The 15,271-nt window shown below is 34.8% G+C and overlaps 1 protein-coding gene across 1 annotated transcript in view; it reads right to left on the bottom strand.

The window, feature by feature from the left end:
* IMPG2 (interphotoreceptor matrix proteoglycan 2) overlaps positions 1–14,151 on the bottom strand; it is a 64,832-nt gene extending 50,681 nt beyond the window's left edge. Inside the window, exons 1-4 of the mRNA XM_031456565.2 lie at positions 13,990–14,151; positions 13,233–13,484; positions 3,757–3,923; positions 1,332–1,363 (exon numbers count right to left, since the gene is read on the bottom strand). Of these exons, the coding sequence (XP_031312425.1) occupies positions 1,332–1,363; positions 3,757–3,923; positions 13,233–13,484; positions 13,990–14,074 (536 nt within the window). The 5' untranslated portion in view covers positions 14,075–14,151. The remainder of the gene's footprint in view (positions 1–1,331; positions 1,364–3,756; positions 3,924–13,232; positions 13,485–13,989) is intronic.
* Positions 14,152–15,271: the final 1,120 nt, after the last annotated feature.

Raw genomic sequence — 15,271 nt, 5'->3', positions numbered from 1 at the left:
TCCTGATAATAGACTTGGGTGATTGAACAGAAACTCAGGTATTCATTTAACAAACACTTAGGCGCACATATCCTAGACTGGGCTCTGTGCTGGTTATTGAAGATACAACAGTACGATGAGATGGCAGGGAGTTAAGCAGTGACTGGACCTAAATGGAGACGCTTTCAAGATGTCTGGCTGTGATGGAGAAAAGCCATATTTATTATAGCTTGTATGTGCTTCTTAACCATACAGGATGTGTAAGGTGTGCTATCATTTTTATTAGGTACAACCATGAAGATTACTGGCACTGGCAGGACCCACCAGATTATTTAGTGCACTGCCTGTGTGTTGCAATGGCAATCACAAGGAAACTTCGAGCTCTGCCTCTCAGTGGTGAACCCACACCTGAAACACCACATGGCCCCACATCTAAATAGGTGCTCAATCCCAGGCCCCAGCATAGACTTGGTGGTATCATCAGCTGTATGAAGTGAGACCACAAAGAGTCCCACTTCCCTCCTGTTTACTCAGTTTGATTTGAAACTTACACACACCCCACTACCACCCACATGTGTGCTCTATCTTTTGCCTGGACTTTGCTCTCCAGGCTGGATCTCTGAACACTGACTCACCTAGTTGGTTTTTCAATCTGTCCTTCCATCTAACTTGAGGCAAAATTCAAGACTCTGATCTGAATTGCATGCCCTGGTGGTGCTTTTCAAAATAATCACCCACATGCTGGCATAATCTAGATCTTGAGAGTGTGGACTGAATTGGAAATCCTTAGTCCCTGTAGGCTCGAAATCCCTCAGCCTCCATGATCTGCTTTCTGCTCAGGAGCCAGAAATGACCTTAATCTTAAGCCTAAAGACCAACAGAGCCAAGACTCATAACAGTGGAGGATTCATCAAGGTTGTGCTATTCCTATGTTTCAAGATCATAATCATCATTACATAATAAAGTGACTCGTATCACCACCCGTCATTTAATAAAATATCTCCCACTAAGGTATACCATTTTAGATCAATATTATCATTAGCCTGTAAGCCTCAACAACAGTAGATCATTTCATATTCCATTTCCAAAAATCTGTTTTCTCACCCAAGAGAAAAGAACAAGTCTGCCTCCTGGTAAGTTCAGACAGTAAACAAGCATAGTGGTTATGGAAATGGTCTGGAAAGGGAAGTGGCCTCAAGGGGAGGAAAAGCATTTGAGACTTACCCGCAGGCCAGGTCATTGCAGGAACTGGCGAAAAAATAGGAAGGAATCATTAAATTTGGGGTGAGTCTTGGAGTAGGTATAATACCTCTCTGTTGCCAAACATGAACTTAGGGAAAAAAGACACTCACCTGCTGACGGTTTCCTCTGCATACGTCAGTTTCTAAGGAAAACAAAGATACAAAAATGACCATGTGAGTTAATGACAGTTATTAAGCAGTAAATAAAACTCACTGCACAGAGAACACTAATGCCCTAACATAGAATCTATGTTATTATTCTTTATGGTGAGACAAATAGTTAAAGGAAGGTACTAACGATGCGAGGTTTGTTTTGTGGCTGACAAGGTCCCAACACTCACTCTCTGTGTGCTCCCAAAAGTTCCTGTGCTCTCTCTTAATGGGCACAATTTAAAGGACTTTTCCCACTAATCATTCCAAAAAGGTCTACAAAGTTAAAGATTGGGAGGGTTTCACATTAACCTTCCACGGACTTAGAACCAAAGTGTTTTGTGATTTAACAAATCTACAGAAACTCTTATCATAGAATAATATAATCATGTGGATGAAATAACTATTAAATCTGATTCTCCAGAATTCAAACAAAAAGATAAATTATATCAATAATTGGATTATTCCTTTGGGGCATTACAAAGCACATTACCTCCAAGTTTCCTCTAAATTACTAGTTTTATTAAGACCAATATGATAAAAAGAACACTAATGTGGAATTAGAAGACCTAGTTTCAAATCCCTTTTCTTTGCTATGGAGACAAATTCCAAAATCTCTCTGGTGCTGGGACTAAGTTTCCTCATCTGTAAAATGGAGAGACTATTAATCTATATAACTCTCAAGATATTTATAAATAACTCATTGCTCTTCTTACTCCACAGACTTTCCTAGAATAATCTCAGCCACTCTTATGATTTCAATTACTACCCCGAGGCTGGTGATTCCTATAGCTATATTTATAACCCAGACTGCTCTTCTTGGCTTCATACCTAAATATCAAGCAATTCACACTTCACAGATGGCTCAAAACAATGCATTAAAAAGCAAACTCATTCTGCCCCTCAGCAGATATGAGCTGCTTCTCTGCCTGAGTTCTCGGCGATAGTCATCTAGCTAGAAACCTTCCCAGGCCATTGCTTCCTCCTATCTCACCCCCATCCAAACCATCAGAGTCCTACTAATTTTTTTTCCTGCTTATAGCCCTCCTGCTCCCTTTCTCTATCTCATGGCCTAGTTAGGACCCTCATCCCCTCAGGCCTGAAGTAGTGACTGGTCTCTCTACTCCAGTCTTGTCCCCTCTAATCTATCATATGGTGTATAAAAACCATATAACTGTTTCACAATTCAAAACTGTCCAATCAGCCCCAGTGACTCACCTATCTACAACCTTTCAATGGTTTCCTATCAACTACAGAGTTAAATCCAAACTTGTTCAGTTACTCACCTTCCTAGCCTGATCTCCTGTCAATTTTAGTCTACACTTCTGGTATATTGGCCCATATATACATGTACAACTAATAATAATAAGTAAGAAGTACAACATTAAAGAAAGAATAAAGAATTATGGAGTTCAAAGAATTATGGGAGCTAAATCTTCTAGGCTAGGGGTTGATTCCTCACAAAGGAGGTCACATCTGAGATGAGGACATGCAGGACTTGAACAAAAGGAATAAGGATGCTGGGACCTATCACACAGCATGAGCAACCTACTACATGTATCTAAACAGTTTCATGCTCTTGTCACAAATACACGCACGCTACATGAAAAGGGGAGGGTGGGCAAGTAATTTGTCTATAAGCATGCTTATTTATCCTTTGCTAAGAATAAACTAAATGAAAAAAAAGGAAGCAAATTCATTAATTAGAATCATATTTATACTTTACCAAACATTTATTCAAAACCCTATATTCTCTATCTTAATTTGAGTCATTGGTACCACTCTGAATTGATAATGTGCAAAACTCTGGCAAGAATGTTTGCCACAGATTTATATTCTTGGCCTAAATCTTTGCTGAGTATTATTTCCAAATATGTACATTTTTAAATGAGCCTGAGGCTCTTCTTGGGTTAACAATGCTTATTATTTTTTGACTCCCCATTTTTTTAATTTAAGTATATTTGACTTACAGCATTGTATTAGTTCCAACTGTAGAACAAAGTGATTCAGTTATACATATATGTGACACCTATACCTCTACATATATATATACATTCTTTTTTCTGATTTTTTTTCATTATAGTTTATTCCAAGATACTGAATATAGTTCTCTGTGCTATTCAGTAAAACCTTGATATTTATCTATTTTATATATGTTAGTGTGCATCTGTTAAGCCAACACTCCCAATCTGGCAATGCTTATTATAATGGCCAGAGCTAGGCACACAAAGACTGGCTGCCCTGTGGCAGGCCACTTGACTAGCCTGATTCAACAAAAAAGAGTAATGCAGGGATTTGACATTTGTTCTTTCTTCCTTTAGGCCTGAGCTGTGTATACATGCTCCTGTGATATTCCAGCAACTTCTTCCCTTGTTACTACATTTACCTTCATAATTAAGCTTCTATGTTCCACAGACTGACTAAAATGTGTGCCCATTTCAAATATAGTTGTGATTCCACCCTCACACAAATTCATCCAGTAATGATACTCCTCACGCGCAGGAAGTCGATCCCAAAAAGTCCTGAAGGCTTCCCAGACAGCTTCCTGACATACTGAAAAACAAACAGAGAGGTGTTTTTATGGAAAGCACTTTGGGGTTCTCATAATGATCACGGGACTGTTTATTCACATTCCCAAGACATGGCCGCCCACAACGTCTCTTGTGGAGAGGCATGGGAATGACTCTCGGTCAAAGCCCTTCTGTGTGCCCTGCTTAAAGTTTTCAGAGCTGAAGAGAATGTGTACTCCCCACTCCTTCTCCTTGCAAAAAGGAACTGATTCACCTCCTAATAGACTGGGGTTTTTTCCCCATCTCTTAAAAAAAAAAATCCATGCTTACAGTTTACAAAAGTAGAGCTGATATTGAGTATACTTCAACAGGTAAGTAACTAACCTGTGGTAGGTACATCAATATGATGGAATTATTATTCAATGATAAAAAGAAATGAGGTTTCAAGCCATGAAAGGACATGGAGAAGATTTAAATGCATAATGCTAAGCAAAAGAAGCCAATCTGAAAAAGTCACATACTCTTTGGTTCCAACAATATGACATCTGGAAAAGCAAAACTATGTAAATTATAAAAAGGTCAGTGGTTGCCAGGGGCTGGGGAGAGAGAAAGATAAAGGAGGTGGAAAGCAATGGATTTTAGGGCAGTGAAACTATTCTGTATGAAACTGTTTAATAGTGGGCACATATCATTGTATGTTTGTCAAAACCCATAGAACATAGAACACAATGAGTGAATTTTTGTAAATTATGACCACTAGTTAAGAATAATGTGTCAATATTGGCTCATTAATTGTAACAAATATACTACACTAACACAAGATGTTAATAAGAGGGGAACGTGTGTATGGAAGAGTGGCAGTATATGTAATTCTCAGGATTTTCTGCTCTATTTTTCTGTAAACCTAAAACTTCTCCAAAAAAAAAAAAAACTATTAATTTTTAAAAAGATATGAGAACTAAAAAAAAGAAAGTGAAAAAGAAAAAAGAAAATGATATTCAGAAGAAATATACTACGGTATTAAAATAAAAGCTAATATAATCTATTTGCTAAGTTATTCCAAAGCACCAAATCCAAAGGAACATTAAACAAGCTGTCTGCACGTTTTGTAGAACACTAAGTATATTGCTATCCTGTAACCATTAAAGTGGGCAGATGCAGGGCACTGCGGGTAACAGATTGGGATGGGAGAGAAGAGGAGGAAGGTGGTGAGGGAGAAAGAAGGATTTAAATGGACAGAGATCAAGGAAATTATTTTTCATCTCAAGAAGACTGAATGCTTATTCAGCACCATATTGAGGTGGAGTCCCTGAACTCAAAGAGTGAGAAGGATCTAAATTCTAGCCCTAGCCTCACTGTGTCCTAGCTTGGTAACTGCAGTTAACTTACTTTACCTAGCCACTCAACACTTCAATGTACTCATCTCTCTCTTTTAATGAGATGAATAATAACTGCGTTACTTACCTTATCTGTGAAAGCACTTTATAAACTACATAGTGCTACATAAATATCACATGTTATTATTGTATTGGATTCTGGTTGTCCAAAGGTTATCTGATGTAGGTCTCGGCCTAAAAACAACTCTTAAGCTTTAACAGAGAGTGAAATAAATGAATATTGAAAGTTTCTCTACCAATTGATTTTTCAGGTTATACTGAACTCTTGGTTGCAAACTTTGTTTCTATTTCAGTGAACTAACTGCATCCTTGCTACTGCTCTTTAGAACTTTTGATCTTCTGCAGCGGAAGAGTTCAGCAGGCACTAACTGAGGCAGAGTTGACCACTTGTATAATCTTTCTTTCTTTCCTTATTCCCCTTAAAACTTTCAAATAAAAGTTTAGTATACACTAGAGGACAATGCAAATGTGAAAGTCTGGGTTGGTAAAAAACAAAAAGCAAATGTCTATAAGGTCTGGTTATGAAATGAGGCGATTGAAAGAAAGCACTAAAAATATTGTGAGGTCAAATAACCATATATCTATAAGAATAATAAATTTCAATAACTTCTTCACCATATCCATAAAAACTACTTTGAAATATAACAACTAATACTACAAAGGTCCTAAAAGAAAACACATTAAGAGTATCTACATAACTTGAGGATAGGCAAAGATTTCATAGACAGGATACAGAAAGCAACAAGTGTAAAAGAAAAAAACTGAAATTAAAATTCATCAAAACTAAACACTTCTGCTCAACAATGACAGTATTAATAAAAATGAATAGGCAAGACATATCTCTGACAGAAAATATTTAAATTACATATCTCTGACAAAGAACTGGTATTTAGAATATTTAAAGAATTTCTACAGCTCCCTAACAAAAAGGCAAACAATCTAATTTTTAAAACATGTAAAAGACTGGAACAGATACTTTACAAAGGAAGAGATACAAATAGTCAATGAGTATGTGAAGACGTGCTATCATTCATTCTTTAGAGAAATGCAAATTAAACCATCCACATATGAACCAGAATGGCTAAACTTTTTTACATGGATAATACCAAATTTTGGCAAGAATGTGGAGCAACCACAACCCTCATTTTTGGCAAGAATGTAAAATAGGGCAACCACTTTGGGAAAAGTACTGGTATTTTCTTATATAACCAAATATACACCAAGCCTATGACCCATCAATTCCCTTCCTAGGTACTCCCTCAAGCTAGAAGTAAGCATATATCCACAGAAAGACTTACGTTCAATGCTAGGGCAGCTTCATTCAGGGTAACTTAAAAAAGGAAACAACCCAGGTATCCATCAACAGGAATATAAGCAAACATATGGCCACATAATAGAATCAAAGGAACAAATTACTAATTCATGCAACAACATGAATGAAACTCAAAAGGCTGAGTGAAAGAAGCCTTACATAAAAGAGTTCATACTATTCCATTTATATAAAATCCAAGATAGGTGAAACTAACTTATGGTTTAAAAAAATTAGAAGACTGGTTGCCTGATAGTTGAGGGTAAGAGGGGAGGAGTGTCTTGCAAGGGGAATAAGGGAACTTTCTGGGGTGGTACTTCACCCAAATTTAAGAGACATATGGGTTACACAAGTGTGTGCATTAGTCAAAACTCACCAAATAGTACACTTAAGATTTATGCATTTCACTCTATGTAAATTTCACCTTTAAAACAGTAAACAAATATAAAGCTCTAGTTAATGATCTTCATGTTCAAGTGTCTAACGGGGAAATGTACTGATGTCTTTAATTTATAAAAATATAACTAAAAAATAGGATGGTTGGATAGACAGATATATGATAAAGCAAATATAAAATGTTAATTGTAGCACCAGGTAGTAAGACTATGGTGTTCACTATACTATTCTTTCAACTACTCTGTATGTTTCAAATTTTTCATAAAGTCTTGGAAAAACTTTGTGTGTGGAAAATGTAGTTGGAGTATACAGAAGTGTAGAAATCACACCAGGTTTCACAGCAGGCCTTCTCTTGGCCTCTGTCATGAACTTACAGAAGAACAGCATAAGCTATCTCCTCTAAACTACGCGTCCTCATCTCCTAAAAAAACCTCCCAAGAAATCTACTTATAAACTAATAAAATTAATAAACAAGTTCAGCAAGGTTGCAAGATACATGAGCAATATATTAAAAAATCACATATACATATTGCCTAAGCAACCACTAATCTACTTTGTTTCTTAACCAAAACCGTATAAAAAGATGCTCAACATTATTGGTCATTAGAGAAATGCAAATCAAAACCACAAAATACCACTTCACAGCTATTAGGATGGTTGTAATTTTTTTAAGAAAATTATAATGCTGGCAAAAATGTGGAGAAATCAGAACTTTCATACACTGCTGGTGGGAATGGTGCAGCTACTTTGGAAAACAATCTGGCAGTCCCTCATATGGTTAAACGTATGACCCAGAAATTCTACTCCTAGGTAAACAACCAATAGAAATGAAAACAACTCAAATGCCCATCAGCTGGTGAATGGATAAACTAAATGTGGTATATCCATACAACAGAATATTATTATTTGGCCATAAAAAAGAATAAACTACTGATACATGCTACAAACTGGATGACCCTTGAAAACATTATGCCAAGTAAATGAAGCCAGTCACAAAAGACCACATACTGTATTATCTCATTTATATGACATATCCAGAATAGGTAATTCTACAGAAAAAGAAAGTAGATTAGTGGTTGCTTAGGCCTGGGGAGAGGGGTAGGGAAAGAAGAGTGACAAGAAAGTGATAGCTAGAGGGTGAGGGGTTTATTTTTGAGTTGCTGAAATGTTCCTAAATTAAGTGTGGTGACTGTTGCTTGTTTCTATGAATATATTAAAAAACCATTGAATTCTATACTTTAATGGGCTAATGGTAAGGTATGTGAATTATACCTCAATGAAACTGTAAAAAAATGCAGTTCCCACCAGAGAAGTAATATAGTTGACTTTTGAATAATGCAGGGGTTAGGAGAACTGACCCTCCGCACAGTCAATTTACATATAACTTGACAGTCAAATCTCCTTATCCAAGATTCTATCTACATCCATAGATTCAACCAACCCTGGATCATATAATACTGTAGTACATATTTACTGAAAAAAATCCATGTATAAGTGGATCCTCACAGCTCAAACCTGTGTTTTTCCAGGGTCCACTACACATCCTTAATTTATGTAATTGTTTTCCAATTCAGAGCTATCTGACAAGAAGGTCCAATTAACTAATGTGGGATAATAGAATTCAGAACACTTTTATTCTGATAAAGGAAGAGAACTGGGGGAAGTCTGGAGCACTCATGCAGTTCAGAGAGGGGAAACCTAAATAGGACAGTGCAGGCAATAAAGAGAAGAGCAAAATCAGCATGATTCCAAGGGAAGAGGTACTAAGGAAGGCAAAACTCCACCTTCGGGTGAAACAGACAAATGTCACATACTTCACTATCTGGTCTGTTTGTTCAGAAGTCCTATCCTTGCCAAATAATTTTCATGTACTTTAGTTACTGCTGGAGAAAACTTTCTATTTTTGAGAAGATAACTAATCTACAAATGCCTCTCTTCTGGCAAAGGAAACCAGTGGAGGAAAGGTAAATGTGATGACAATATTCTTTAGAAGGAAATGCCAGCATTTAATCTGTCTTTAATCCTGTTACTAGGGCTCAGGCTGTGCATCTTTATCTAGTACATAGAAATCTAGAATGAAGCAAAGTACTTTTTTAGGGTAATATAGTTTCCTTTCAGAACTGTGGAGCCCAAGGTCAATTTGGTGCAATAAGGCAAGAAAAAGAAATAAAAGACATACAGGTTGGAAGATAAGAATTAAAACTATATCTTTATTTGTAGATGAAGTAATCACCTACGTAGAAAACCGTAAGGAATATATGAAAAAGCTACTAGAACTAATAAGTGAGGTTAACAAAGTTACAGAATAAAAGATCAATATACAAAAATCAGTTTTATGTCTATATACTAGCAAGGAACAATCAGAAACTAAATTTTAAAAAATACTGCTAACAATAACAAGAAAAAAGTGAAATAAACCTGATAAAAAGATGTGTAAGACCTACACACTAAAAATTATAAAACACTGGTGAGAGAAACTGACAAAGATCTAAATAAATGGAGATACATATCCATAAATCAGAAGACTCAATATTGTTAAGATGATCATTCTTCCCAAATTGATCAATAGATTCAACACAATCCCAGTCAAAATCCCAGTAGCCTTGTTTGTACAAATTGGAAAGCTGATTACAATATTTCTATGGAAGACAAAGAACCTAGCATAACCAAACAAATTCAAAACAGAAGAACAAAGTTGAAGGACTTACCCACACTACCTAATTCAAAGACTTATTATAAAGCTTACAGTAATCAAGACAGTATGGCACTGGCATAAAACAGACAAATAGATCAGTGTAAGAAAATGAAGTGTGAAGAAATAGATCCAGCATATACAGAAGACTGATTTTCAACAAAGGTACAAAGGTAAAAAAAAAAAGATAATCTTTTTAATAAATGATGCTGGAACAATTGGCTATGCATATGCAAAAAAAAATTTAACTTAGATCCATATACACCATATGCAAAAATTAACTGAAGTAAAATTAACTAAGGTAACTATAGACCTGAATGTAAACCTAAAAACTATAAAATTTCCATAGGAAAAAACAGGAGAAAATCTTTGTGACTCTGAGCTAGGCAAATTTAGACCCAACACCAAAAGCAAGCATGATGAAAAGAACCCTAATAAACTAGACTTTATCAAAATTTAAAACTTTTGTTCCCCAAAAGACATTGTTAAGAAAATAAAAAGATAAACCACACATTGGAAGAAAATGTATGCAAAACACATATCTGACAAAGAACTTGTATTTGGAATACGTAAAGAACACTTACAACTCAATAATTAGATGAATAGTTATTTTTTAAGTGAGTAAAATATTTGAATAGACTCTACCAAAAAAGATATACAAATGGCAAATGAGCACATAAAAGTGCTCAACATCATTAGCCATCAAGAAAATGCAAGTTAAAACCATAATAAGATATCATTTCATATCTACTAGAATGGTTACAGTTAAAAAAGACTGACTATACCAAGTATTGCATAGATGTGGAGAAACTGGAATCACAACATATTGCTGGTGGTACAACTACAATGGAAAACAATTTGGCAATTTCTTAAAAAGTTAAACATACGGTTATCATGTGACCCAGCCATTCCACTCCTATTAACCAACAGAAATTAAACCATACGTTCACACAAAAACTTGTACACAAATGTTCATGACAGCTTTCTTTGTAATCACCAGTAACTGAAAACCTCAAATATCCCAAAATGCAGTATATCCATAAAATGAAATAATACCCAATAATAAAGAATACAAACTATTGACACACAAAAAAATGGATGGATCTCAGAATGATTAAACCAAGTAAGAGAAGTCAGACAAAAAAGAACACATAGTATGATTACATTCATATATAAAAGTGTAGAAAATGCAAACAATACATAGTAACAGAAAGTAGATTAGTCATCGCCTCGGTACTGGGGTCAAGGGAAGTGCTGAGGGAAGGAAGGTTACAAAGGCACATGAGAAAATGGAGATAAATGGTAACTTCACTATCTTAACTGCAGTAATAATTTCAAGGATAAACACCTTTGTCAAACTAATCAAATTATATACTTTAAATATGTGCAGTTTATAATCCACCAAAGTATACCTTAATAAAGCTATATTTTAAAAGTCCAACTACAAATATACTTTTAAAGGAGAGATACTATTAATTACATCCTACTCTAAGCAGCCTAAATATGTTTAATTTTACAAATCATTAAATTAAATGCAGTTATTTCTTGCTTAAATGGAGCTATTTTTCAAATTTGTTATTTTAACTAGCAACTGATACCAAATTATCTATGAAGGAAAAACTAGGCAAACCATGAATGAATGAAGTTGATGGAAAGAGCAAAGATCCTTGGTTGGACTCCCTCCAATCTCCAGACAGTTGGTTCTAAGGGCATAAGCCAATTTCTCTTCAAAATCAAGACATACGTGGAAATATTCATTTTTCCCACTTTTCAAAAACATAACAAATAAAATACTTACTCTTTAAACATAACAGTAATAGCTAAATCAACATTGTTAAAATCTTGATGTGCTGTGCCAACCATTTTAGCTTTATGAGGTCCCTTTCCAATAGTCTCATTCATAGGACCTGTATTTTAAAGTCAGTTACTCTAGGAATGCTTTATTTTTCTTTTTGTTGGCTTCTTTTTCAATAGTATCTCTTGAATTTATAAACACAAGGGAGCTCCGGTTGCACAATCAGTTAGCGTGCGGTACTTATTTATAAACACAAGGGCAAAGCAATTAAAAGGCATAATCATACTCCTTAAATGATTGGTTATTTCCTCTTCATTATTTAGCCAGCAGCTATCTAGATATTCTAACCTATTCTAAAGTAACATTAAGTAAAAATCTATGTAGTAGAAGTATTTTGATAAACTACAAATTGTCATTCTCATTCCTCTTCAGATCCTTTATTTTCTTCCCACTCTCCTTGGAATTTGCCACTTCTGGCATATGCTCTATACATAAAAGGCCATGTCAATGGGTTTCCATTTAAAAAGTAAAAGAAAAGTTTACTGCTTAGTAAGTTTGATAGCCCCAAAATACAACCAAGAGATATAAATACACTCCAAATATAAATACACTTCTAATATATTGTGTCACTTTTAAAAGTCAAATATATAAATATATGTAATAGCTCACATTAATTTTTTTATTTTAAAACCACTTGCTTTGGTGAGGGAGAAGGACAGAAAGGACAAGCTGGAGGAAAATAAAGAAGACAGAGTAGCAGCTCAGATTGAGGGTAACTGATTAATAACATTGGTTGAACAGATGCATGAATGAATAAGCCTGATTTCACTATCATTTCATCATCTATATCAACTTTAGTTTACTAGTATCATATCCATATTATGGCTTTTTAATTTTTTAAATATTTTATTTCTTAGTATATTATTTAATTATTTTTTATTTTGGCAGGAGGGGGAGATATTTAAGTTTATTTATTTTTGGAGGAGGTACTGGGGATTGAACCCTGGACCTTGTGCATGCTAAGCATACACTCTGTCACTTGAGCTATAACCTCCCCCTGCCCATATTATGGCTTTTTATTGGCTCTTGAGCAGCAAAAAGCAAAGTTTGGGAATCCTTCAAACATTTAAGGGACATATTACGATCAATTAAGCAATTCTGGTTAGTAAATATAAGGAAAAGAGAATGAATTAACATAATAAAAAGGTACGAGATCAAGGATAACACTGTTTAATTAGAAATAAAATAAAATCTTAGTTCTATTGCTTCAGGGTCTATTGTGAGAAGTGCCACCATTTTAGATGTAAGAAGTTTTGTGTGCACCAACTTGAGAGTAATCGGCATGAATTTACAGAATGGAAAAACTATAAAATATAGAAACTGATCATATTTTCATGTATGTAAAATAGCTAGTCAAATAGGTAAGTATATCTCATTAAACATATTTTGTGGGTATATTTAGGAAAATTACCATAATGTAGAAGTTAAGATTATAATTAATTTATCCAGTATCATAAATTAGTATTTTTGAAGTGCTTCAAAGATATAAACCATTTACTCTCTTAAAATAATGTAAATTTTCCTCTGAAGCTATATAAATACCATACTTTTAGCAAGTCCTTTTTCCATGGCTGGTAGAAAGATAATATTTGGCTCAGTCTCTGTCCAAAGTATCACAAATTTTGAATTATAATGAGATACAATTGTGTTAGAACTACGTTTGAATTTCACCATGGAGCCTAAGGGTTTGGTTGTTTGCTTACCTCGGACTTTAAAATATTTCACATGGTTTGCCACAGCCTCAGTAACACTTTCTTCTGGGCACGTTTTCACACCATTAGGAAACAGAGTAGATCGCCTTCTTCTGAGCAACCACTGTCTCTCAGTTTCCCTGTGATCCAGAGGTTGTTTCTTTTCGGAAGGTAAAGAAGAGTCTGTGGATTCTGAGTCCGTCAGGAGAAAAGAAACTGCACTCTTGGGTTCTTGAATCTCTTCTAAAGATAAGTAGGTTTGCGCTACAGAGTGAAAGCATAAATAAAGCCTCTGATGACAGAAGAAGATACAGTATGAAAGGTAACAAAGAAAAACTGACATCTGTGCCACGTTTGGATTTTGAACTCAATGCTCAAATTATAAACATGTGTGCCTGAGGAGGGGTGGACTGAAGCATTTAATCTTTTCTCCATTTAATTCCTACTCCTTTACTTCAAGACTATTATTTATTGAAATCAAGTATACATACAATTTCAACATATGAAATAAGAGGAAGGAAGGTCTGAAATAGGAATTACTAATGAAGAAGAAAACCAAAATTACTGGAGAGATTATTATTTTTTTAATGGAGGTACTGGGTATTGAACCGACAGGAGAAATTATAAAAGTTTAAACAAAGCAATATCAAAGACTACTAGAGTAATATTTGATTAAATTTCTTACAGCAGTCATATCAAATAATGTTATTTTTAGAGAGAATATACTACAGATATAAAGAAAGATAAAATAATGTAGATTTTTAAATACCTGTTAATGATGGAAGGTTTCCTTCTATCAGGACAAATATCAAAATACCCAGATAAATCTTCTCAAAATGAGGAAACATAATCATTTGAGCCAAAATCAGATGAGGAGAGGCCAAAATCCTTAACTGAGTCCCAAAGATTTGAACCTTCAAATAAATTGTTACAGAAAAGGTCTAACATTTAAAAGTTTGAGAACTGACAACCATTCCAAAATCATTATAAATTAGCAAAATAAAAATGGTACCCTTTCAAAGTATCTCTCACTTCTTTTCTGAACTGACCAGCATGCTTTGAAAGCAGGAAAGATAAGCTAATTAGGACAGATGGGAGGAGACAATTTCTTTATTCTAATCTAGCCAGCTAAGCTCTTTACCAACACTCTCCTTGCCTTTAACAAGCAGTCCGTCCAGTTAAAAATAATGTTTCACATGTAACTCACTGTTTTACAATTTGTCTCAATCTGCTAGTCATACCTGACAGATTCACATATTCTCCGGGTTCTTCCACAACTACGATTTGTAAGCATAAAAAGGCCAGAATGACTATATCTACATCAGAAATACAGAGCTACATACAAACAAAGTTGTTTCTCTTTGTAAGAAAGCTACTGTCTTGTAAATTTCCCTCCTTAATTAAAAAAAAAATTGAACACCTTTCACTAAAACTACTATGTCTCCTTATCTATAAAATAGGATAGCAATAGTAAACCTAACTCATGATAGAGATGTTGTGAGGATTAAATTTGTTAACACACAGAAAACACTTAGAATAGTACCTAGCACACACTAAGCACACAATATGAATGATAGCTATGTGATAATAACTTTGTTGCTTAATTTCCTATTAAGCATGAGGCCCAGTGTGTTTATCTACATGAGGAACACCTAACCAAGAAAGGATATCCTTTACCGCAATAGGAGACCAGATAAAAATTTTTCACAGTTATCTTTATCAAATAAACCTAGTAAAAAGTAAATAAAATTGGTCACAATCCCCGTGGGAGCTAGGATTTACTATGAAATAGCAATAAATCTCTATCTTACGTATCTCTGGCAAAGTTCTCTGGTGAAAAAAAAATTTTTTTGTAAAGATCTAAAGCACATTCCTCTTCAGAATCTTAAATAGTCCTGACCCTGATTTCTCCAGTCCCCAAAACAGCAAACTCAGTTATCAGAGAAGAGACCACCTGGGTGGGTACAGACCACTCCAACATAAAGAAGCCTCATACACATAGAACCATGACTTTAAACAGCCCCATGGCAAAGTTTCCAGATTTCCATAAG

Source organism: Camelus dromedarius, chromosome 2 (assembly GCF_036321535.1).
Source record: "Camelus dromedarius isolate mCamDro1 chromosome 2, mCamDro1.pat, whole genome shotgun sequence".
In the NCBI taxonomy this organism is placed as follows: Eukaryota; Metazoa; Chordata; class Mammalia; order Artiodactyla; family Camelidae; genus Camelus; species Camelus dromedarius.
The sequence above is the reverse complement of the archived record's forward strand: the minus strand, read 5'-3'. Positions and strand labels throughout refer to the sequence as shown.